At 34.6% G+C, this 27,071-nt stretch overlaps 1 protein-coding gene across 4 annotated transcripts in view; it reads right to left on the reverse strand.

Moving 5' to 3' along the window:
* Positions 1 to 27,071, reverse strand: part of SLIT2 (slit guidance ligand 2) — a 263,203-nt gene that overhangs the window by 70,518 nt on the left and 165,614 nt on the right. For all 4 annotated transcript variants that reach the window (XM_082051076.1, XM_082051077.1, XM_082051075.1 and 1 more), the window contains exons 7-13: positions 24,005 to 24,076; positions 21,121 to 21,284; positions 19,364 to 19,502; positions 3,268 to 3,339; positions 2,523 to 2,594; positions 1,918 to 1,989; positions 30 to 173 (exon numbers count right to left, since the gene is read on the reverse strand). In XM_082051076.1, the coding sequence (XP_081907202.1) occupies positions 30 to 173; positions 1,918 to 1,989; positions 2,523 to 2,594; positions 3,268 to 3,339; positions 19,364 to 19,502; positions 21,121 to 21,284; positions 24,005 to 24,076 (735 nt within the window). The remainder of the gene's footprint in view (positions 1 to 29; positions 174 to 1,917; positions 1,990 to 2,522; positions 2,595 to 3,267; positions 3,340 to 19,363; positions 19,503 to 21,120; positions 21,285 to 24,004; positions 24,077 to 27,071) is intronic.

A 27,071-nucleotide genomic window follows, 5' to 3' on the forward strand; every position in this document is an offset into this window, starting at 1 on the left:
AAGACAACCATAAACAAGAGCATACATACAAGGTCTGAATTGCACGTAGGGGTGAGAAGGTGCCTTTTGCAATGGTCTGAAGTTTGTTGTCATACAAAGAAAGAAGATTCAAGTTGTGTAGATCTTGAAAAGCATCGACTCGCAGGCAATTGATCTTGTTGGCATTCAATAATCTGTTTAATGAAAGACAATTCTAAAACTGAATGAATTCAATCAGTGTCGCTGCAACTTCAGTGTTTTTCACAGATAATTCTTTGTGCGCATTTGTAACCAGAGCAAGAGATATAGTAACAAATATTAATTGACAGTGACATAAGGGATTTCAGTGAATTGAACTACCTTAGTTAGGTGTTCTGAAATTATTCCTAAATATTTGCTCCTTGGAGTTGAAATGTGTGGGCTTGTTCAGCTAAGATCACATTTCTTGTATGTGCTGGTAGAATGTGTGTGTGTAGTACTTGTCTGTGCAAAGAAACAAGCTTAAAAAATCAAGTATCTGCAAGGAAAGCTAGTTCCTTTTGCCAAACTAATAAACAAACAAAAAAGGAATTGAATAGTGTGTTCATTAGCTGGAAGAGATGTGCAGTGGCACATTTAATTATATGTTACTAATCAGCATGCTGCCGCATTAACAGAGCTGTAGTAAAAACTGGTGGCATGGAACATATCCAAATCTGTCTTGGATCCTTTTTCCTCTCCATCTTCAAAGGAAACCTTTTCTTCCCTGTACCTCCCAGACTTCTAAAGTTAAAACAAACAAGCTAATCTAGACCAACTCCTTCATGCTTTAGAAGAGAAAACTAGATGCATTTTTATAACTAAATATTTTTAATCTTTTTCCCATATCCAGCCAGAAATTGAATGGAATAGTAGACTTGAAAATCAATGCTTTGATATACATTTTCAGCACCCAAGTAGAAATGTACTTAAATTGAAAAGTATTGTCTATGCAAAGTATATCAAGTTATGGATATTTTTTGAGTACAGAACAAACAGAAGTTCAGAGAAGTCTCTTTTTTTTTTTTTTTTTTCAAATTCTGAAATATGTTTTTGTAACTAAAATCTCTTCAAAGGAAAACAGGAGTGCATATCTCCCCATTACTATCCTAGTTTGTGACTAACATAAATCAAAAATGTAAGCCTCTAGGTGGTGCTAGAAGTTGCATTTTCTTTGTATTTACTTACTATTTTGCCATCTTCAATGGCTTGTTAATAATACACATTTTGCCAATCACTATGCTATGAAGTCTGGACATGAAATACTTCTAATCAAGTGAGAAGAAGTTTTAAATTCTTTAAGAAGCTTTAAATCAACAAGTCAGTTATTCTGTAACCATTTCTTCCAAAAATACCATTGTTGTTTTATGGCCTACTTCGCAAATTTCTTTTACACAGTACAACTAGTGCACAGCCCCTTCTGCTAAATATTGACAATATTCGATAAAACGTATCACCATGACATTCTTCTTTATTTCCAGCACCAAATTTAAATAGAAACGGTTTGTAAGATTACACATGGAAATTTCCAAAGTGTGCACTTCTACTACATATCTTCTCTGCATAAAACATACAAATATTCCTTCTGTGGTTCTTACACAACTTTATACATACTATTTTCTGTTTACAGGAAAAGAGAGTATCATATCTCATGTATTTTATCCTTATACATTCCACACAAAGAATAGTTTCATTTTAATCATTTTAGGCTGAGATATTAACTGAGATATGATCATATTTGTAGATGAATGGCAAGCTGGCCTACAACAGTTTTAACTCAGTTGGCTTTAACATAATTTGTTTTTATTATACTCTGATCTCATATACAGGAGTTCCTGCCAGTTCTTCTCCAGCCCTATATCTAACTTCATACTCTTCTGAGATATCCCAAAATAGAATAAATATTAAAAAAATACTCACAGCAATTGCAGAGAAAAGAGTCCTTCAAATAGACCCTTTGGAAGTTCTGTAATTTTATTGCCATAGAGGACACTGTACCAGGAAATAATAAAGCAAACAAAGCCGCTATTATGAAAGGCATATATAATATGTGATTTTGACTTAAAAGAAATTCCCATTTTCCTGAAGGGAATTTAACAGCAACAACTTGATACTTGCAAGATCCTTGTGGTCCTGTGCGGTAGCAGGATCACATATTTTCCCAAAAGGTGCGTTGCCCAAAAAGCTCTCAGCAGCATCAGCACCCCAATGTTTACAGCCTTACGAAGGGACCTTGGTAAGTGGGATATGCTGTTTGTAAGAACAACCAACTGGAGAATAAAATAAATGTTTGATTTTGTCCAAGTCTTTGCCATGGATATATTTATGATAAAACCATACATTTTTAGTGTTGAGCTGTGATACAATATTTAGGTATCACTCTAACATCCTGAAATTATTTTTACAGCTTTCAGAATTGATCAAATTTATATGAAAATTCTGCAGAGAGCCACAAATCCAAAATAATTTCACTATAAGAATATGAGAAATTTGCTTCTATTTTTACATGTCAAATAGATACCTACAGTGAATTGAGTGAACGTAAGCCCTGGAAAGCATCTGGAGCTGCTTCAGAGATCTGGTTATTGCTCAGGTCACTGAAATAAAGGGAATTTAATTCCATTAATTCAAGCTGTTTTCAAGATAGCGAACATTAAATTAATATGTAATTAGAATTAGGTGTGGAAGGCAGAGAGAAATAAAAATATTTATGTGAAACACAGCCAAAGAATTTTAATTAAAAAACCACTAAAATTGCCATTACACTGAAACAACATGCATGGCTGAAAACAGACCTTTCAAATGCCTGAAAACAAACAAACAAACAAAAACCAATAAAAACAAACAAACAAAAGTTTTACTTCTCCTAATTGCTTAAGTACATTCTATAAAGAATTCTGTTTGCTATGGCCATGGGGCTATACAGCCTGAAACGTATTCCAAAACAGTGGTTTATCTCCATTAATATATTTTTTCCTTTAATAGAACGTTCACTACAATAACATGTTGATTGTCACAGTACCATATTCAATAGTTTTGATACTTGGTAAAAAAAAACTATTATCAATGTGACAAAGGTGCTATATGGTTTAATAATCAGGTTGCCATATGAGTTAATCTTCCAGCAGTCAAACTTTTTTAAATGTTCACATATTGACTGCAGTTCCTCTGTATGACCTGAAATTGTTTTAATAATTTATATATATACACATATATGTGGATATATAAATGAAAATTCAAAAAAATAAACCTAAATTATTTGGTACATACATTCTTCGAAGCTTTTTATATGGTGAGAAAGCTCCAGGAGGTATGATCTTGATTGAATTTTGTTCTAACCGTCTGGAAAAGAATAGCAACAACATAAAAATACAAAACCCAAGCCAAATGACAATCCAGAGCCATCATAAAATAGAAGGGACAGACTTCAGCAAGGAAGTCTGCTTTTGCTTTCTTTTTCAGTATAATTTTTATCTTGACAAACAAGGTCATTTATTTTCAGTTTTCATTACAAAAATAAAAAGGTTTTTTTCTGTAAAATGAAACCTTTTAAACTAGAGAGTGTAATGTTTTAAACCAAAACCCAATCTTCATTTTGTATCTAAAGAAAGCACACCAGTTTTTTGCAAAATTTAAGCTAGAATTGCCATTAAAAAATCAGATTTGAGCTAGTGTTAATTGATTCCCAGTTATTCATATACAGCCATTTTTATAGTAACTTTTACTTTGAAATGTCTAAAGACTTCTGTGAGTTAATCATTCAAATATGCAAACCATAAGAAAGGGGAGAAGAATGTTCCAATAGAACAAATAACATAAGTTGCTACCTGTAGTAAGGTAAAGGCCATATTTTTAAACATGCACGCATCATTTCTTTAGATACAGTACTTAACACATTTTCATTAAGATATAATACTAGGATTGCACAGCCATGCATTTTATCTAAAATTGTAGTGTATGTTACTGGCCACATTTCCTATGTTTGTATAGCGACTTTGACTGAAACTTGCCATACTGCAAAGTGATTTTGCTGATAGAAAGAGTTTTCCAAATTTTTTTTTTAATTTCCGGAGCTTTGCATATGAGAAATCTATGCTGATACAGATATATGGCCCACTCCTCAACAAGTCAAAACAGATTCAGCAATAAGCACATTTAAAATAGAAACTACTTCTTCATGTACCACAGTATTTCATGGTTATGGCAGTGCAAAAGCGTCTATTATGTTGACATAAGGAAGGAAAATACTAAAAGCTACAGCAGGAAAAGGCAGTATTATTCGAATGTACATACCATGCTTATCTAATAAGCTTTCTATTTCCCTCTTTCATGCACAGGTATCAACTTTTACTGTGGTCTAAGTATATAAAGACAATTCCCAAAATTGGTTTTGTATAAGGACTTAAAATTCTTACAATCTAAGGTCAAAAAGCCTTTTTAAATCTAAATGCAGGAGAATTAGTCTATTTTTTTCCTTTTACATTGTTAACTCTCTTGTGTTTCACTTTTGTTTTGATAAAGAGACACACGAGTTTCTGTGTGTTCAGTGTTAACTAATAAGCTCACCTATTCACTTTGAGTAAGACTTTCCAAGAAACTACTGTTACAAAAATAATTTCTTTTTGTAAAGTTTACCCAGAGACCACAGCATAGCTTAAATAAAGAAAGATATTTTTACTGCTTTTGTGAAATTTTGTTCAGGTGGAGATATTTACACATGTAATGCTCAAAATCTCTTAAGTTTTACTGTGCTTTAGTTTAGCAGCATTTGCTCTTGAATAGCTTATAAAGAAGCCAAGACAAAAAAAAAGAAAAAATAAAAGCCTGAAAAAAAAGCTGCCTGACATACAGAAAATCTCACTTCATCAGAGCTATTTTAGACAGGGTTCATATTAAAAAAAAAAAAAAAGTTTAACTAGGAAAATGTTGCCACCTTGCTACAGTTTTCAGGTATATTTTAAACACTGCAGGGAATCCCATGGCACAAGACTGTTAACTTTTTCCATAAACATGATATTCTTCCAGATGCTTGCTTTGCCTTGGCTGAGCCTTTTGGACCCATGAAACACACTTTGCATCTGACCAGGAGTACTGACTAGGCTATAAAACATCAAGGTCACTCTTCTTTTCTGGTACACGTGAGTAAATGTAGAAGACAAACATCTGAATAAATAGAAACTTGATTAAGTTAAAGGTCAACACCAAGTTAGACCAAATCCAAGTATTTTCTGTTCTTACACTACATTTTTAGCCCTGTTTCTCCAGAAAAATAAAGATTATGCATGCTTATCATCTCAATAGTTTTCTACTCAGCTGGCTAGGTCAAAGAGAGGTAAAACTTTCAGATAATAAATTTCTAAGAATTTCCTTATTTTAGCAATGGGAAGGAGCTGAGAAGCCAAATTAACCCAGCCATGAAAGGAATGGCAGCCATACATCCATTCCTGTTACACACTCTATTTGGCAGTAACCAAGCGCCTAACCACCAGGGATAGCCTGACCAGACATTTATCAGGTGTGTAGCTTTGAAAACCAGCCAAAGAATCTCTTGCAAAGGGAAACATATAGGACAGAGGACTGGAAAGGGGAGGGGGCAGTAAAAAGGACAGAGAAGGATTAGGCCATATTACAGAGGACTTGAATTGCTGGAGAGAGAGACACTGGGGAAAAACACCGCTGTGTGTATGGGAAAGACAGATATTGCGGTGGCAATACTTCCATGTGAAGCTGTCACAAGCCTCATTTATAAATGCTGCTTATTAGCCCATGATGTAGAGATTTGCAACATAGTGCTGGAGGGGCTTCAGTCTACATTCACCTATCTTTAAACATATAATGACATCATATGGCATGTAACTCAAGAAAGACAAGGCATAGCATTAAATTGAGATGCAAATTATTTTCCACTTTACTCTTTTAATTCAAAAATATATTACTTCTATAAACTGAAGTACCTTACAGGATACATGTATCCCATTTTTTTAATGAGAAGACAGAATAGTAGATTTAATTTACTGCTGTCCAATTTGTCTACAAGTTACTTGGGTCCAAAAGCTGACGAAGTCCTACTACAGTATAATTCTGAAAGTGAATTTTCTATCAGTTTTAGTAGAGTGAACTACCAGTTCACTAGTGGATATGTACAATGAACTTCATGTCATCTTTACCTAACATTTCCTTTTGGTGAGAAATTTATAGTCTAATAGACAGACTGTGCAGTGCTGGGATAAATTTACAAGCTCTTCTGGAAAAAGGATTTGTTCTAGTATGATAATCTAAGTATGTATTATCTTAACTTAGGCCAAAGCATATGCACCAAAACACATCACATTTTAGTAAATGAGAATAGTATAAGAAAGAAAAAATAAGATTATATAAATAATGTTTTTTTAATACTCCACTTCGTAAAGAAAGTAAATCAAATTCACATTTTCAAGCATTGTTATCCTCTAATCATCTATATTATCTTCCTAGAATCAGTTGAATTTCATAGAGTGCAAATTTGCATCCACTATTCCAGAGAAAATCTAATTAGATATATTCCAGGGTCACAAAGCTCAGATAGACTAATATCTAAAGGAAATTTGCATTCTACTGATAAAACCCATAGTAATTAAAAACTCCTTTATATTAATTCCTCATACTAAATGAAACATTTTTAATTCTGGAGTAGTTTGTTGTAGTTATCTACTACTCAAAGAAACAGCTATTAGGTGCAAATGACATAGCCAGAAGTACCATTATGTTACAGAAGAACAAAAAGCTAACATCAGTATTTTTCCATGGAACTTAAATTTTGTGCACGTCTCCTTTCAAAGTCATCCCAGAAATCATTCTTTTTTATAAATGATCATCTATGTATCATAAACAGTGCCTTGGTGGTGTCTTTTTCAAAAGCCACAGTCAATTTTAGTAGCATATTTAATAAGATAAGATAATGGAGGAAGACAGTTAAGTACATGCTTCATCAAAGCTTGCACTGCCTCATGTGTAAGTACTCTGCCCATCACCACACAAACATTAATTAATGCTCTTAGTATTAAGCCTCCTGCTCCTTTTAGCATTTCACTTCAAAGAAGTCCTGCATCAATACATAAGTGTTTTACTGTCTTTTAACACTGCCAAACTGGTTGAAACCTTTTTGAAGACTATACCCTAATCTCTCCTGTCTAGGAAAAGTACTGTGAACATTTCTTTTTCTAAATCTTTCCCCACTGCTTATCACAGCAGACACCATAATGTACAACCATCTACTATTCTAAGAAACAAAGGTACTTCTGCAGTTGTGACTTCCAACCTTATCAAATCACATCAGAGTAGGTCCCCAGCCCACAGACGGATTCTTCCCACCCAGTCCCCCGAGAGCCCTGTGACATGTAAATCACTTGACACTTTCCAGGAGGATGCTGTTCTCTCCTATCAGCCCGCAGCACACCATTACTGATTACTACTTCCGCACTTACAGAGACAGACAACATGCTTATTTATACTGACACTTTTAAACTAGCTTATTTTCCCACTATAAAAAGTCATTTCTATGAAAGACTCCTGCATCAGGAAGGAGGGCAGACTGGGAATGAAGAACACCCTGTTCTCTACAGAATAATTTTTATTTTAAATCATGCAGATGGGGTACAATATACTAAGCCTGCTCAGTAGAGGAAGGTAAAAAATACTGCACTGAGCTGTGCTGCACCTAAGTGCATGTTAAGAGATATATCTAAAAAAATATTTAATAACAAAAATATAAACCACCTTCCTTAAGAAAAGACAAATTTGAACATGAATTTTATAATTAAACAATCAGAACATATCTCGATTGAGTAAATTTGGTCAATACAAGAGTTGCTTTAGCAGTAAATTAATGTATACTTTTAATTCCACCATCTAGTCATTTACAAAAAGTCTGCAAGAAGCTTGTCAAGAAACCCCAAAAGAATTTTTACTACAGAGAAGAAAGTGTAAACTATGCAATGAGTCTGATGTATTGCACAGATGCTGATTATACATGGTAATAAAATTGACAGCTCTTCTTTGCATTTTCCCCATCTGCTTTTATAGTAAATGGCAAAAACAGCTGTCAGAAAACACAAAATAGATTTCAGTGATGGGATTCAGTGCAGCTCCTGAATCTGAAGAACCGCAATATACAGCCATCACATCTCTCATCATATGCAACATCTGCCAGGTTTTTAAGGGTTTTTATTTGTTTTTAAAATAAGGAAACAGTAATGTTCTCCCTTTGCTATAGGAATCCTTGAGGCTATTACACAAAGTACCTTTTTTCTTTCTCAACAACTGCACCTCCAGAGTACTTATATCCACAAACTGTCACTTTAGCAGCAACAGAATTCTGTTGAATTCTGTGTTATCATCCATATCTAACAAAACAAAAGATGTATTTTGAAGGACTATATTACTTGCATTTTAGAATTTCAGTCTTTAATTCTGTGTATTAATAAATCTGGTTGACAGTTTCCTAAATATTTGCATATAAAGAATCACTGTCAATGTTGCCCTAAAGCTTGCCAAAATGTTACCACCCAGTATAATTGTTCTATCAAATATTTCCTCAGGGGATTGATTGTAAATGACAGATGACTCTTTAGTCTGCATTACATCAAAAATGAACAAGCATTGTCATTCTAAAGCTATTAAACAATTTAACGCATTCACTCAAAAGCAAGTCCCAAACCTGCATTTGTTTAATTTTTCATCACAAAAATGGCCATATTATGCTCTGAACCCTACAGCACCATTAATAATGATAGGTTTTACATTCCTTAATTGTTACAGATTCAGTTTGTAGGCAAAATGCACCACTTCTTAAAGAATTATTTGCTCAGTACTTTGGCATCTGTCAGAGTGCAGTTCCAGTGCAATTAGCCTGAATCACCTAGAGTCAAGTTAAAGCCCCTCTAATTAGCCAATTTTTGATGAGAGTTGGTATGGCACATAAACTACTTGAGCTGTTCAGAGTAACTGTATTAAATTCACAAAACAAATAGATGAAATCCTGCTTATCACAAGCAGCGGCTTGTCAAACCATTCTCATTAAGCAGAAAGAGTAGCTTGATAATCCCAGGATTGTGTGAGACCGACAGTGTGGCAGAAGTCCTTACTACCTGTTAAACAATATATAGACTTGCACCATAAATTTGTCACAAAAATGTACACGAAGTTCTTTAACTGCTAACACTTTTCACAAGTGGTTGCTGCTTTCCAGACCATGTTTCTAGCAACACATAAATAGTGAAGAAAGTATTTCATTGATGATGAAATACAAAATAGTGAAAAGTCAGTATCCACAGTTTCTTTTACGGTAACTTCACTCACATTATTGCTGAGGAGAAGTTATCAGTAGTGAAGAGCCATATATTAAAATAAAATCTAAGAGTAACAACACCTTTGGAGTGTGGCCCAGCTGTCAGAGATCTATGAGGGTTTTTCTGGAAGAGTTAGATGGGTCTTCTCCAGTTTTGCTTCGTGCTGTAAAAATATTAATTTATTCCATGCCTGAGTTATTTTCTTTCCCTTGGAAGAGTACACAGAGGTCCCTTAAGGTGACTCTTCTGCTTCAGTACCCTCCAGAAGCTTGCATGAAACTTCCAGAGGTGGGATGGTGTTCATGCTCACCAGTACCTGTTCCCAGTATGTTTGGAAACTAGCACTGGTTTCACATGTTTCTTCTTCAGTTGTTGTGTTCTCTGTCTCTACATCCTCTTGACTGTTGAAATTATCCCCCATTCTCTGCATTTAATTACTTTCTAAGATAGGGGACAAGGGCATGAAGAAAACCAATGACATGAACAAGAGCAGCATAGAACACATGCTACTAAAGAACAAACTAAATTTTCTACCTATAAAAATCACTACGTCTGACACCTAAAATAAGAACCCCCCCCTTTTTTTAAAAAAAAAAAAGCATAAAGTCACATGATTTACCAGTAATTTTCAGATTAGAAAGATATTTGAGTAAGCGCATGACTAATCATTTCCCTTGTGTGTGTTAAGCAGATAGGAATAGCTATCAAATTAGCAAACTCATCTATTTTTGAAGCAGTCAAATGGCATATTTTTGAAGTTTTGCCTGAGAAATATTAAGGTAGGAATCCCAAAGATCAGTTAAATGTAATTCAGGGAAATCTATATTGGCAAATTTAATATATTAATGTTAAGAAGTTAATACCTCAATAGATTCTTTTAGACAAATTTAATTTGCTTCACATTTATTCAATACATTGTTTCATGGATCACACATTTTTTGTTATTCAACCATAAATGTTGTGCTTTTATATGGATACATCATATGAAAGATGTTAAGATTTTAGTGCATTCTACATTTTTAATAAAACAAACTATTTTGTTTTATATTGCAATGGGCATAAATACTGGTTTTGATAAGTAGTTAACTTTCCCATGATTAAAATAAGTACAGAGAGAGAACTGTATTCACATCATGGATGCCACAGTTGAACAGTCTAAAGCAAGTGTCACTTATGATAGGGAGTGGCAAATAATAAAACCTTTATAGTACAATTATGAAGCAATATTAGGTTTATTTTCATACAGAGATTTTGAAAGTTAATGGCCATATTTGCATTGACTAAACAGGGAGGCCTTTAAAATCAGGTGATGCAGTGTGTGGAAAAGTTCAGTCACAGTGTATGTTGATACTAAAATTTTAGTTTCATGTCAGGTATTTCACACCAGATATTTCCATTTCATTGCAATCCTTTTTTGGTTCTCATCCATGTGAAAGTCACACTCCTGTGAATTCATTTCATCAGACTTCTAGGGAAAAGATAAGTGTATAACTAATACATTGTAAGTCATAATGCATCTAAAAATCATGTATTCTTATTTGATATAAGCTTCTGGACATCAAAATGTAGTGACTTTAAAGCAAAACTGAAGTAAAAGCTCTATACTTGACTGAAAAGTGGAATGCCTCCCCAGTCCACTGGTAAAAAATGTGAATATCAATTCCAATGCCTTAGTCAGAATTGGCCATAGAAACATTGGTCTTAAAAACCTTTCGGAAGGGAGGAAGATAAGAGAAGATTTCAAGAAAAGTACACACAAAGTACAGTTGAAAAGAAGTACATATGAGAAAAGCTAAATTTAAAACATGGCAGCTATATGAATTTGCTGAAAAGTTTGGAATGTTAGATTAAGAACTGAGAAAATATTAATCAGATCATGTGAATTTATCAGAGGCATTTAGCAAACAGTAACACCTCCACAAGGTACTTACTTATGTCTATTTTAATGCACTTGATTTCAATCCAGGAATTTCTGAAAATTCAAAAACTGTCATATTTTTCTTGCTTCCTACTGACCAAAGTATGTATCAGTATTCATAAGCAATTGAATACTATAAACATTTTAATTTTTTTAATCCATAATTAGACATGATCTTTTCACTTCACACCTCCATACATCGGCAGTATTGTACGCATTTGTTACGTCAGTAATTAAGAAAAGATTTTGATAAATCAGAAAAGTTTTGAAAACAGCCATACGAATAATTAAATGGCTGTGAAACACTGTATAGTGAGACCGAAGACATCTGTCTGTTTAGGGTAGCATCGTAAGGTTAACAAGTATCTTCTGGAAAAAGACAGATACAGTTATAGAGGATTCTTCCAACCTACTAAAAATCTTAACAATACTTCATGAGCAAGACTAGTGACTATGTAATACAAATGTATATATAGAAACCAACTTGGCAAAGCCTTTCTAGAATTTCACTGGATGTGCAAGATTTCTGGCTGACAACTTAACCGTTTAAGAGATAAATGATATTTATGAGCTAACATTCTGTATAAGTCCTATAAAGATCAATGTTTTGATTTAAATTAGAAAGCAGAAACAAATGCCGAAACTGGAAAACAATCATAAATTTAACGCCTCGTAACTTATTGCACCCTCCCCTCAGCATTCAGACCCATTCCTTTCAAGCTGGAAGGGTGCAGGGTTTGCTTTCATTCCTGTCAGGCTCCTGTAGATAGCCAAATCACATTCTTAGCTGCTAAAAATAGATAAAGCTGCCTTATTTCTGGCATTTTAGATTTTTCCTGTTCCGTGAGTCTTTGAACTGTCTTCCATAAGTGTGCCTAAACTCTTCCTAAGTGATTTTTCTCTGTAAAGGGTCATTCCTAGAAGCCTTTTTGCATCTCAATGTAAGAGTCTAACAGCTGCTTATTTATGGCTGTACTTTGGACTTTTAGTGAAGGATGAATTTTTAAAGACAACAAAAATGGTGAAACTGTACACATGCCAAGCTTAGTTTGGAAAAGATACATACATAGAGCTCCCAGTTCTCAAATAAAATTCTGCATTTATGCAAAGCATTTCCCCAGTGCCTGCAGCGTGATCAGGTCACTAGTCACTCTGTCTTGGTTAAGTCCAGCTGTCAAGTTCAGTTCTGTCAGATCTCATTTCCTTTCCCCTCTTTTCCTTCTTCTTCTCCTTTCTCTCTTCCCCTTTCTTCTTTCCCCCCTTCTTCTTTAATATAATTTGAGTGTTACTGTGAGAAGCAATCTCAGAAGCTTTTAATCCTGCTTAATATCACATGGTTCACAAAGACACCGTTGAATGCTTGGCATAATGCACGATCATTAATCAACAGACTTATGCAAACAAAGCATAAGGGAGAATGAGATGGAGGAAGAAGAAAACATGAAGAAAAATAGTAGAAATCAGAGGAAAAGTCTGAGGGGACAAATTAGGAAACCCATGGGAAATGTAAATGAAGTTATTATGAGACGACCATACAGTTTCTAGTTTTGGTAATCAAACATTAGAAAGTTCCATTCACAAGAAAGAACAACTTTATCTTGAAGGCCATAGTAATTAGGAAGTCAGTGACTTTTCACTATACTGGATTATGAAGGTGAATTGTTAAAATTCCATTAGTTCTATGTTTGGGTTTTGTTTGTTTGTTTTTCCTTAGAAAAACAAAAAATTCTTATATTATACATTTTAGGGTGTTTTCTGTGCCTTACAAAATTATTTATACAACTGTTACTTAGTTAACAGTGGCAACTCTCCAGTCACCCTTCCATCCAGCAAACCTCACTCCTCCCCCAAAACACCATTGTAGTGACTGCTACCCTTCTAAAAAAGAAGCATATTTAATTAAATCCTTCTTCTGATTGCTTAAATAGTTCTAATATAAACAAAAATTGAAAAAAAAAATCCATGCGTGTTTGCTTAAATAAGCATTTATACAAAGCTGTGGTCATCAGAGCAGGTAATTCCCCACCACACCATCCTTAGAAACACTTACTGCAATTGTATTTATTTTCTTTTATTCATAATACTACAGCAAGTAAAGAGGTTTTAGAACCTGAAGAGGAGAGAAAACCAGAAGAATGTAAGAGCACCATTTTCATGAGGTTGTCTAGCTCATTAATGGCTTTTTGGCCTCTTCTTTTGAAATAAGAGCCTGTCACACCACTCTGGGAGAGGGTACCAGTACAATTAATAGAATTGTGGCTGGGTCACTATTTGTAAGGTTTCTGATAGTCTGTTTGAACACATGCCAAAAAGTCTCTATTCAAAGGGAACCAGAACTATTTCTGCCAATCATTTAAAGAATTTTCAAGCAGAAGGTGAATTCTAAAATGCAACCAAGTGTAAAGAGATTAATGGTGCTGAAAAACTAAAATGTGGAAGGAATGCCTGCATAGAGGCTGATAAATGCTATCACCATTAGAAAGGCTATACTTTCTAAAACCAATTAAAGTAATAGTTTTGAACCTTAAGAACGACCTTTAATGCCTTTAGTGTATGAGCTGTATAACAAAGGAGGAAAGCACTGAGTGCATTAGACCACTGGAGTTGGTTAAGCTCAACAGACCAAACACGCCAATGAAAGAGCATCCCATAAACATTTCTGGAAAAGAGGAGAGATTTAAATAACAAATTTAAATCAACTCAGATTATGACTTTTCTAAGGAATGAATAATGCATCATGGTCTGCTTAAGCCAATGGAAAAAGGCTAAAATAAGGCACACTAAATAACAGAACTTTGAAGACTATTAATATGTAACATTTGTGGGCAATGTATTTTTCCTTACAATGTTTACAACACAGACAATAAAATAATAAGGCTATGGGAAATTTTTTATGTCCCCAAGATGTTTCCTGCAGGTCACTCATGGTATGAGGCCTTTTCATTTGACCTAGAAGCAAAGGTGCATCTGCGTACCTTTGTAATTGTGTGCTTCCTGCAGAATTAGTAGGTGCACTAAAACTAGGTGAATCTTGGTGCTCAAACAATTATTTTTTTTTAAATATATGTGAAATACGAAGTATTTCTTTCTCAAATGATATCACATTTATTGCATAGGCCCTGAAAATAAACGCTTATGTATTCTTATTTGGCTTTGCTGTGTGTGAGTTTATTTAGATAATAAAGAGAAGAATTAATTTTGCAGAAAGGGTGTAACTAGTACAGATACAATTGTACTAAGTCAATAAAGATTAAGAGTTACGTTTACTGAGATGCTGAATACTTAATTTTGCTCTGAGCTTTATCACTCCAGAAGGGAAAAAGAGAAGACCACCACAGGCTTTATTCTCCTTCCATTTTCACTGGTCGTTACTGGAGATAAGCAGTCCTGTTACTTAAGGCATCTTCCCAAGAGGCATTTGGCAGACAATGCATTGCCTGCTAATTGACTTCATGCAATGGGAATTGCTAGTTTTAGCCAAATGATTTCTGTACCAGCTGAGAAGTCAAACAAAACCCTCTCAGCAACAGTGATGCTCACGGGTAAATCCAGCTGCACTGGAATGAAACAGTATTTCAGCAACTGACTCTGTCTCCTCCTGCTCCCACCATCACAGAATATTTGCTCACACCTAAACTACCTCCACTTCCAGTACAAACTCATTTTCCTCAGTGATTTAGGCTATTACACCAAACCCAGAGACAGGGACACTGTAGTGCAGATAAGACAGCTCTTACTGTCTTAAAATATCATCTTAAAACAGTTGTTTAGCAGAACTATCAAGGCAATGCAAAGTCATGAGGTCAGTATGAGACTCTAAACAGAAAGCCTTTTCTTTCATTTTTCCCCAAAGAGCTAAATCAGAGTTTCAACATGCAAAATTTTACTCAATTGCAACTGCCAATGTTGAATACTTGAGAAATTCAACATTCCATTTAAAGGGTTTTTTTAGCACATTATTTAGATACAGGTTAATTTATCAACCCCCTGGAAAAATAAATTATAGCATAAATCCGTCAATATGGAATGTACACATTAAAACCTGCAGTATAATTATATATATACCAGACGGACAGAAAAGAACAGTATTAATGCCACTTGGATTTTTTGTAGCATTGTCCCAGATGGACTGACAATGTAATGAATCCAAAGTATTTTCATGCAGAAACAGATCAGACAACATTTTATCTGCAGGAAATTTGTGTTAGGCAAAGAGGAAGAAATCAGTGTTTCATAAGGTACCGAGGAGCTGAATGAGGTCAGACTTCCCATTTAGAGAAAGGATGGAAGAAACAGATGGAGAACATGGCAAAACATCACAAAACCAAATGCATGTGTTGAAGATAAACTTCACAAGAACCTCAAGAAAAACAATAACTGGACTATGGACCTTCAAAAACTAAATATGCATTGTATTCTTATTAAGAGTACTTTGCTATAGATATAAGAAGAAAGAAATAAGCAGCAGAAATGGGTGGAAAAATGAAATCTCACAAAAAAAGGCTGTCAAATTTTAATCAGTTCTACAAAGGAAGGCTGAGAATAACGTTTAACATTAGCCTGACAGGAAAAAGTTATTCACAAGAGATACAATAAAGAGAAAAGGCAGGAAAGATTTAATCACCAGAGGTGTTTGTGGACCATGAAGGTAGCTAAAAGACAACATAACAGGCTGCTAGTGCTCAGCACCAGATTCTGCAAATACAGCCTATAACACATGACAACATTGTAGGGCAGAGAAACTTGTCCAAAGTAAAGGGATTTGAAGTTATTATGGATTTCTCAAATGTTCCTGTCAATGAAGCATGTTTAGAAAATCAGGCAACAATGTTCAGTTGAAAATGCAGGAAGATATTAACAAATATGGAAGTACTGAAAAGATTGGACATCATCTGGCACCTGTAAAATGGAAATATAATGCCAATTTTCTTGTGGTATGCACAAGAGTCTGGTGATAGTAGTATTATAAAAATGATGGAATAAATAATGATTTGGCTATTAAAGCCTGTACATCCTTCAGAAAACAACAGGGAACCAGGACATTTCTCCTTCCCTCTCTCCATGAGAACTGGGGAGCTCCTGCCAAAGCATGTGCTTAAAAGTGATTAAGATAATAAAGCCGTGTGTGGGAACTGTAAAATGGTGGTGGAAATACAGTGCTCACTATATCCTGTGCTGTGTTGAGCAGCTCCTCAGCATTGTCAATGCTACTGTGACAGTATGGTCTCATTTCTTCAAATGTTTACTGTCAGCTACCATTTTGGCATACTGACAACATTGTCATGTCAGGAATAAGTGAAAAACAAAATTATTTTATGAGATACAATCATTTTTTCTAATCTAATCGAAAGGAGTTGCTATAAGCAACATTTGCAAAGTAATTCTTTAAAAATTAAGCTTTTAAACACTTTTTATTGTATGATAACAATTTGGGAAAGTCACAGTCTTTCTGCATATTAAGTTGAAAGCAGAGAGGACTGAAGTCTTCCATAGAGCAGCTTTAAAAAATAACATACAACTGGATTTAATGTTCAGAAATGTCTGTGGATGGAATAATAGGATTATATGTATGGACTTCTGTTTCCTGACAAAACTGTGAGAGCCAAGAGAAAATGCCTAGACCTCCTTCATGGATAAATTCAATGGAAAACATGTTGCAACATGGCAGTCAAGGAATCAAGTGAGTATGAAGGTTGCAAAAGGCAAATGAAAGAAAACTAAAATGCCATTAATAGAAAATGATGGTTCACGATCACCTGGAATGTCATCTTCAACTCTGGTCACTGCAGGTACAAAATATTTAGAAAACAGAGAGTTCAGAGAAAAATGAGGAGATTAATTAAGACATGGAAGGTTTTGACATTCTAAAAGATTGAACAGACTTGAAACAGTTACTTTAGAGAAGAGAAGAATGTGGGTAGTATGCAAAATAGAAGTTGGCAGGACAAATTATGAACCAGAATCCATTTTCCCACCTTCTACGAAGACAAAGGAAAATTAATAAAATTTTTAAAGACTATATTTTAAACTGGAAGATTCTGAGCGTAATCCCGTCCTTCAAAATTTATTAGCTTAAAATAACATGAAGATTAAGAACACAGTAGGGTTTAAAGCAGATTGGATGTTTCAAACAAAATCTTTTTTTCCTGAAAGCTATGCAAATTTTCATGTTCCAGAAAAAGAACCCCAAAATACATCGGGAGCAAGGTGTCATATTGGTATTTTACTTCTGAAGTTGTATATTGCTCTTTCCAAAACATTCTTCAGGAACAACTGATGCAGGTCAACGGGCAGGGTGGTGTGCTGGTCTGATCCAGTCTTGTAGACTTCCCTCACTTCATTATCGGTAAAACCTTTTTTACTCCATAAATCACTCATTCTTCAACCTCTTTTCTCCTTCTCATTCTCTTCTATGCCAAGATGATAAATATACCCGCCACTCATGACAATCGTAAAAGAACTATCACTAATTATTTTCCCCACATTCAAGGAACCAGTGTAGTGTTAAGCTTTCCTCATACAACCATTAAAATACAGTTATTTGTGAAAATTTCAATTCCTCTTCAACCTATTGACAAGGCAGCAAAGAACCTGTGATTCTCATCAGTTACTCACAAGATCCTCTACTCTAATTCTTCCATTCAGTTTATCCTTCAGTTTCAGAGCCTTTCATGTGCCTTATTTTATTTCTTTATTTTCTCTCTTTCTTTATATTTCTTTATATTTCTCTTTTTACCTTCCACTCAACTGGGAAGTTTTGTTCTCACTGCATGGTACGTGCGGCCCACCTCTGGCTCAAATCATATCTTAGTCCTTCTGCTTGCTTCTCTCAAAATCTAAGTCAATTACTGAAGTTCAGTTTTCTTGTCAGGCTGGCATTCATGGGTGTATGTCTGTTTAATATAAAATCACTACTAAAGTCTGGCTTTCTAATGTTCTATCTCTTCTTGCATTAGCTTTTCAATAAATGTCTTATGACATGAATGGTGTTATTTACCTGTGTAAAGTACTGTGATCTGCATTTTATTTAGCCAGCACTTACAAACTAGATACAATACAGAGAAATAAGGTTTTACACTGTATGACTATAAACTATATACACTCTAGCACAGTATATATACTGTACATATTTATGTGAGCACACACATACATATTTATCTATATTAATGGATTATTAATCTCAGAATGTGAAAAGGCCTCATTGTGGGATTTGAACACTGCCTAGCCTAGCAGGAAACACTGAGCCTCAATTTGCAACCTTTTCAATACTTACCAAAATGCTAGGGGTGTTATGTGGTTGCTTTTACTCTCCAGGGCAATAAACTGCTGAAGATCATACCAACCCATGCTTAAACTGAACAGCATTTCTTACGTAGAAAGTACAGTGAACAGATTACTGGAAAGCACCTTTCCATTCTGTAAATTCCCATTTGCTTTTACTTTGTGCGAATTTCTTTTAACAGTGGATTCACAGTCAACTAGTAGCTTCCACATCCTATCATTTCTTTGGGAGTGATGACCCTTAAAGACAAGACTCAGGAACACCTTTACAATCTCTAGTACTGAATTTCTCAAGGAAGTATAGATGTTAACAGCATGTACCCCCACTAAACTATGTAGGTCTAGAAGATAGTTATACGAAAGTCAGTCTTCCAGTGTCTGTAACCACGATTCAGTGGTTAGCTCTAGTGGCTAGCAGTAGAAATATAGTGGACAATGTTTGAGACATACTCTGTACTTCTTTCTTGCAATATTTTTCCTCCTCTATGCACACAGATGTACAATACACAAGCAAGAAAGGCAGTATATAACCTATTAAATAATGAAAACAGTCTGTGCAGCCTTCCCAGGCACTGTGCATGGATTTTCTGAAGTAGGCACTTATTTGCAGGTAGAGAGATTTTTCTGAGAGGGGTGAAAGGTAGAAAAAATATAAAACTAATTCATAACACAACATAAAGATCTTAAATATTTTCATAACCTGCATATTCCTTTTATATCTGAATGTGCATTCCAAAATTTCTACCCTGTATAAAGCATGAATTTTTACAAATAGCAAAAATGAATACATAGGAAAAAAATGGTTTCTGCAAGTTTATAGAGAAAAAGTCAGATTACGCACATTTCAGTGATGGTTTCTGGAAGATTTGTTGGGATCTCAGTAAGGCCTTTCCCACGACAGTCCACAATATTGTTACTACAGGTGCATGCAGTAGGGCAATGCAAGACACTGCAGGATGGAGCCATGAAGGACTGGTGACCTGCAAAGGAAAAAAGTTTCTCCTAAAACTGCACAACACTGTCAAACACAACACTGTCCAGTTTACCTCAACCATAAAATATCAGATTTTACAACTCCTTGAAAAATTTAAGGCAAAACTCCTAAAATAAACATTGTAGCCCAGGAGTGTCAAACTCATTTTCACCGGGGGCCACATCAGCCTCCTGGTTGCCTTCAAGGGGCCGACTGTAATTTAGGACTTATAAATGTAGCAGTAGTAGCCCCTGTTTTGAAAATCTCAGGGAAAAAACCTCCTTGACAATGAGACCACAATTAATCTAAGGTCTCTCTCACTATATTAAATGTCATATATTAACATAGGAAGGGTATATTGATAATGTAAGTTGCAGCCAGTGCTGCTGCTAATTACAACTTCAAATAATGACTGTTCAATTTTTAAATTACCGAAAAGGTTAGTCTTTCGAGATAGTAGTTTGCAATATAATAATTGGATTTCACATTTATGTGTTGCAAAAGTACAAACAGCTGCCAAAACTAATAAAACATAATACTCCTTTTATACTAAAGGGTAGGAAATATTTCACCTGCCTTTATTAAACAAAAGTACAATGATCCAGGGAGAAAGCACAGTTGTTCCCCTGCCTCAAAATCAGCATTAAAATGACCAAATTATAAAACTGCTTTTGACACTTGTGCTCTACAGCCAGACCATTTACAAGTAAGATACATTAAGTGATCTTGTTAGGAGCCCTTTTAAGTCTACATAAAGGCAGAATTAATGGTAAGAATACTGTTAGCATTTGTCTTACACTTTGATGTTAGAAGCCGCTTAATAAGGACAAAACATTGTGCTCTCCATAAAACTCTTTTAAAAGCATAGATCTGTGCAAATTTTGGCATATTTGGCAATAGGCTTCTGGGGATCTGCAGAAAATCAACCAGCAAAAACAATCCTGCTGAATCACTCAAAAGACAGATAGCTATTTTCCAGCTGGTTTTTAATGTTTTTGAGGAAACTTGAATCAGTAGTCAAAGTTTACAGAAAAAATCCAATCTGAGTCTAAAACTATTTAAATAAGAAAGATAAACTTGCCTTCATCCTCATCTAGAAGATACGAATAAAGGAAAAAAATTGAATAGAGAAAAAGTTATTAGTAATGAACTGTTAGTCATTTCATTATTTCATATCAGAAAGTAACCTGATGCAATAATGCATACCCAAAACATTTAGAAAGTTACTTAGGTATTCAGAATATTATTTAAATTGCAGAAAATAACAAAAAATAACAAACTGTAAAGTTAAAAAAGAGTAACTCCTTACTACTAAAGGCCTTATATTCTCAGTCACTATACCTTTAATTTAATGTTCCACATCTCTCCCCCGTAATTATACTTTCAGGAGGCTATATAATCTACATGAATGCAGTATTTACACAAAATTTGTAGGGAAAGAAGCACCCCTCGCCTCCCGCCCCAAATATACAAATAACGATAAAAACAATTAGTTTATTTTTTTAATAAACATTAATGCTTTGATTATGCAAAAGCTAGAAAAAGTCAACATGCAGCACTAGCAATCACTGCTGAGCTGTCGGCAGGTGTGGTTTAAAACAGGACTCAGCGAGCGAATCTCTTACCGCTGCAGACAAACTCCCGTTTTTGGACCTCGGCAACGTTGTGTCCCCGCAGGTGGGAGGGCCCCATGCACTGGGTGTAGAGCCCCACCCGCGGCCGCTGCCGCAGCCAGTCTGACAGCCAGGCCAGGTGGCAATCGCAGTAGAGGTTGTTGGAGTGAAGACGACTGCATGGCAAGAAACACATCAATGCCTTCAAATTAGGAAGAACAAACAGAAAAGCAACCAACTTGCCCAGCCTTCCCTTCAGGAAGCAACTATGCCAATTTATTAATAAAAATTGTTAACAAGAAATCAATTTTTCAGATCTTTCATAGAAAGTCTGAGAGTTAAATGCTGATAAATAAGACTATACAAGCAGCAAAATTACTTTTTATTTGTGGTCTAATTAATTGGAAGAGAAAAGAAGGCTTCACACTAACCTATCTGTAATTTCTTTTCTCTTGTCTAAAAGAAATAAGTAAATATGCAAGAGCTTGAAAGCTGCTGTGGGACTCTTCAGTCTAGATCTGTAAAAATCATGAATGAGACAAAACTGTCTCAAGTAAATTGCTCTATAATCTACTGACAGGAAAAAAAAAAAAAAAAGGTAATAAAAGATTTGGTTTCCACGTAGCTATATCTGTAAGTTTTGCCATTATTAGTCTCTATAGGAACAGTCTGCAAAATTCCTTTAACAGGTCATATTCATTTTCTGCTGAACAAGACAGAGTAATAACTCAATAAAAACACCTTCTTTCACATTCCTTTTCTGATTTCCTCTCTGTTTAATCACAGAAAGGAGGATTAACTGCTTTTGGCTCCTAGGGACCTACATTCTAAGCAGTGGCTGAAATTAAAAGACCAAATGGCAGCAAGCAATAGAATTAAGTCACCTCTCTTTTGGCAGGGTCCAACACCAGACCATGGCTCCTTGCCAAGTAGCAAAAAAACTTTGCCATTGATAAAATATCAGACAAATGTATTCACTAAATTAGGTAAATTACTTTTCTCTGGCTCTTACATTTTCTCAAACTACGGAAAAGGATGTCCACAGCTATAAATCAAATCCTCATTCAGAATCATCCATAACAGAGTAATGTCATTTTGGTTCTTTTTAGCTGATGTGGTTAATCCTAACTAAATAACTGGAAAGGAAGTGCAATAAAATCAGAATTTAGATAAGGGATCTAATTAATCCATAAAAAAAAAAAAAATCTGTGAAGAAACATGATGGAACGTGTAACCTACATAAACAAAAGATTTTTCACTAACTCACTTCACCCCCCCTTAAATGACTAGAAATTAAAGGCAATGTATTTTCTCTTACTAATTCTTGGGTGGATGCTTTGCAAATATAGCTCACAATACAGCACACACATTCAGTACAATCTGTGGCCAGCTGTAGGCAGGAACACCACTGCAAATCAGAACTAATGCTGCTGAAATCAATATGGTTATACAGGCATATTCTGACTGGAAATGGGATGTTACAGCTATAACCTAGGACTCTGTGTATCTGTTGTCTTTTGTTTCTAAAGTAAATTTTCAAAAGATGAAAAATCCTACCAAAAAGTGTAAATGTTGCTAATTTGATTCCCTATAATTTGTGGTTCAGAATATAAACTGCATTTGGAGGTTTGAAAGAGATATAGACATTCATGTTTTCAAGTCTCAGACTTGAAAGAATGGAATGAAATTATATTCTCAAAATATAACTGAGGCCACCAAAAGCCCACACTCAGCATGATTTAAGTACTCTTGTATTTGTCCAAGCAAGAGTAGTTACAATTCTGTTGTGAAAACGACAGAACTACTCACCTTCATGAAGTTTCTTCAGTTAGGAATGGTATGTAAACTCAAGTGAATAGTCCCACTGATTTCAAAACAGTTGTGTAACCCAAAATGCTTAAAAGAAAATGGATTGGCTTTGTAAAAGTAGTTCTTCAACACTAAGAGCTACTCTTGAACTCTGTTTCATTCAGTTTTGATTCCCACTTCACTGGAAAACCTTTTTGAAAGTGAATCTCAGGACTAAACCTTGATATCTTCTGGTTTTGTCACTCGAAACAATATGCATTTATTCTTAGTTCAGTATATATAAAAGAAAGAACTCCAAACTGTATTGTTTGCTTACCTACTCTTTTCCCTGTGTTTTGTTTTAGAAGCCTGAGGTGGTGTTCTGTGAAAGTCATAACCTCTAAAAATGGGGACCTTATTGTAAATGCTGACACAACTTTAATTATAATGGCACTACCGGATGATGCTATAATTTTATGTTACAAAGAATGTTGGAGAGCCAGTTTAGTTTAATTAGGTCTGCTAGCAGTACAGTAATAAAAGCATAAAGATTTCCCATTTATCACATCTGACAGCCAATCAAAGATTCTTCCATGTTACTAAATGAAAAGTGACCCATTCAATAGCTCAAAGTAAAACAAATTTTTGACTTTCAAAAAACATCAATTTCTTTCTTTATAAAGCTGTAACATATAAAAGAGAATCCTGCCCACCCCCATCTTTTTTGTTAGAAGGTAAAGCTTTTCTGTGACTGAATACAGCACTATGGAAAACCTGGTTGGGTAAAGGCCATGAAATCATTTTCAGACTTATTCATCCCACATCCTAAAAAAACTGATGAAAAAGTATGCAAATGTTTCTTTATCTCTTGATCCCCAAGCATCACCTCTGGGGTCACTTGTTAGCTTTGCCTTTCAGAATTAGCTGCCATACCTGCACATACAGACTTAACAATTGTCAACCTCATAATACTTGAGTATATTTTTAATTGAGCTTATGCTTTCTTTACCTGTATATGTATTTATAGACCACTGACAAAACTTGAAAGAGGTGAAAATGATATACTGGACCAATAAAAATGGCAGCCAGTTTCAGTGGGACTACTTACAATGTTCTGAGTTTGGGCATATGGTTGAAACTTGCCACAGACAGTCGAGTGATGTTGTTATTGTTGAGAGTGCTGTGAGGTGAAGAAGAAGTATATTAACACATTACAGTTATGGCACATTTGCTATACTTTTTAAAAATGCATAGCTGATTAAGATAACGGTGTACTGTTTTTAGGGACAGGTATCAGGAAAAAAAAAAAAGATGCTTTCAGATATATTTTATCTTCCTATTTAATGCCTGGTAAAACATTATGGTTTGCCCATTCCATTAATAATCCTAAATCATTCAAGGTCCCAGTAACTGAGCTTCCACCAATGCTGAGAACATGTACAACATTCAAGCTAAGGTTGTCATCCCGATGTAAAAAGAGAGAAAATTGTTTCGTTCTAGGAGTCTGGTTTCTCTCTCTAGCTTCCAAGAGTTGATATTTTTGATAGAGAATATAATGACAAAATCTGCCTTTTTTTTTCAAGAATTTCAGGAGAAGTTTAACTCTGGGCTGCAATTAGGTTTTATATGGAACAGAGTTGCTATAGATGATGCAGAGTTGCATGAATAATAGGAGAACTTCTGCTAGAAAATGGGAGGAGTCAGGGATGTTAATATTTTAGCAAACTAAAAATTTAAATTTTGGACATGATGCCTGGAACTTCAAATAGGAACAAATCTTAGTCAATTGTTGGGTAGCACAGTCCCGTCATACTCAGTAAATGTAGTTTGTAAAGATAATGAAACTTTATGAACAGTCCTGCAGTTATATATTGCCTTTAGGCTGCAAATAAAACGCAAACAAGCTTGACTCCAGAACAAGGAAACAAGTCATAGAATTTACAGTTTTGACTTAGAAATTACTCATTTGAACAGAATGGAGAATGTGCTCTGGGATTTTAAACACATAACTATGACACTAATAAATAATAATTCCCACTGACCAACTTTTTTTATCCTCTCAAAACAAAAAGTGTTCTATTTTTTGTGGTTTACTTTTGGTTTTTTTGTTTGTTTGTGCTCATTTTGAATACATTTTTAAGTACTCTCTGATGCTGAAACACAGAAAGGTAAATTGACAGCACCCTGAAGTGGATCAGGCTACACACCTCTACATTAACCAAGCAATTAATTACTGGTGCAATGTGCTGCATTTTACCTTTTCGTGCTTACTCATTCCACGTCCTAAATGTTTTCTTCACCGTGCATAAGGGATCTCCCCTGTGTGCCCTTAGGGCTACATAAACAAAGAGGAAAATAATCAAAAGAAGAGGAAAAGGGAGAATCATGCCCTTTTGCAAAACAGGACAAAAATGAAACAACAAAAAATGGCCAAGTGGGTATATCCATAAAAGGTGCCTTAATGAATAAATGACAATCAGTAAATCTTGGAAAGACTTTCTTACAAGGTTCACAGGGTAAATGACAGCTCCCATAATTTTCCAAAAATGACTTTTTACAAGATTTTAAAATCATCTTTTCAACAATGGGAATGGAAAACAGTACATATTTCCATAGCTGCTAGATGTTTAAAGATGTATCTACAAATATTTTAATTTTCACTTTATAATGTTTGATGTTTGCCTTGCTATTCTGTGTACATGAGCTATTAATTTATTTTTGTAAGGGTACAGAAAAGTGTCAGGACTAGACATACAAGATACATAAGGTATTAAATTATTTTCTTAACTGTTTCTGTGTAATGATGAAAACACTTGATTTCATTGTTAGATACTATTGCAAAGACTGTGATAACTGAAAGACATTTTTTAATTTTTTTGATACTTTACTTTTTTTAATACAACAGCACTATGTATTTTCCCATAGTCACTCTTCCCCCAATACAGCAGATTTTCTCTTAAAACAAAAAAAAAAGAGAGAAAGAGTAAAAGGAAAAAAAATCACAGGGAAGATTACACCTATAATTGCTTTCATCTTTCAGAATTGTCTGTATTTGGGGTTGATTTTTTACCTTTAACACTAACAGCCTCTAAGATTCTGCAATTATTTCACCAATACACAAGACCTGTTACTTTGGCTAATGTTCCAAACTATCACTAAGCAGGATTACAACCTAAGTAACTTCAAAGATTATTTAAAAGCTTTATCCTATACTTGTAGTTCGAAGTAATATACACAGTATGTGCTTAGAATAATCAACATATACAGTATTATCTGATCTACATATCTTTCATTCTTTAAGCCATATTGGAAAGGAGTCTGAATTAAAAACAAACTCTTCAGTACTGTTTGAAATATCTATTTCTGTTTTTCAAAAACTTAATCTTTACATCATTGCTTCTCATATAACATAATTCAAGATAGTGAACATTTAGTTGTATATTTGAACACTGCCAACATCCTATGTATATTCACTCACAAAATTCTAACTACCTACTTTTTCAGCAGAACATTATGTTAACAGGTTTTTTCCTTTTTTGCTTTTATTGAAATTGATGTGACTATTTTACCAGTGAGTTCAACTGGCAAGAATGACTTTCTTAGAACACTGAAAACTGCAAGAACTAAAAAATGCAGAAGATATTTGATCTTTTAAAAAATATACATTTAATACTTTCACATGTAAAGAAAGGCTTGGACATGATGCCTCAACAATAACCAGATTAAGCCATCACTGGAAAACTTATTTTGTCATATAGATGGGTTCCAAAGATAAAAATCTCACAGAACGTCACGTTTACTGACCGACAACCAACAATTCATCAACTTCACAACTAGCTGTAATAATGAATCTACAGTACATTTTACATGGCTTTATACCAGAAAGTTAACAATAGGCTTGTTATTCTATAATTACAACATTTAAAAAAAAATAAATCAAATTTAGCTGTAAGATCCATTCACTCGTAAGAAATACCACTATATCTAAACAATAAAAAAACCTTTACCACCAGCAGCTCACACATTCTTCAGTTTCTTGGACATATAGAGACTATATATTGCCAAAGAAGTTTATTTACTTCAGAATCTTAAAAGAAACAAACAAAAATCCAAAACCAACAAAAAACACTCCTCATCCCCCTCAAAGTGTTGTGATTTACCAAGTGTGATTCAAA

This window comes from Streptopelia decaocto (genome assembly GCF_964273445.1).
Source record: "Streptopelia decaocto genome assembly, chromosome: 4".
Lineage (NCBI taxonomy): Eukaryota > Metazoa > Chordata > Aves > Columbiformes > Columbidae > Streptopelia > Streptopelia decaocto.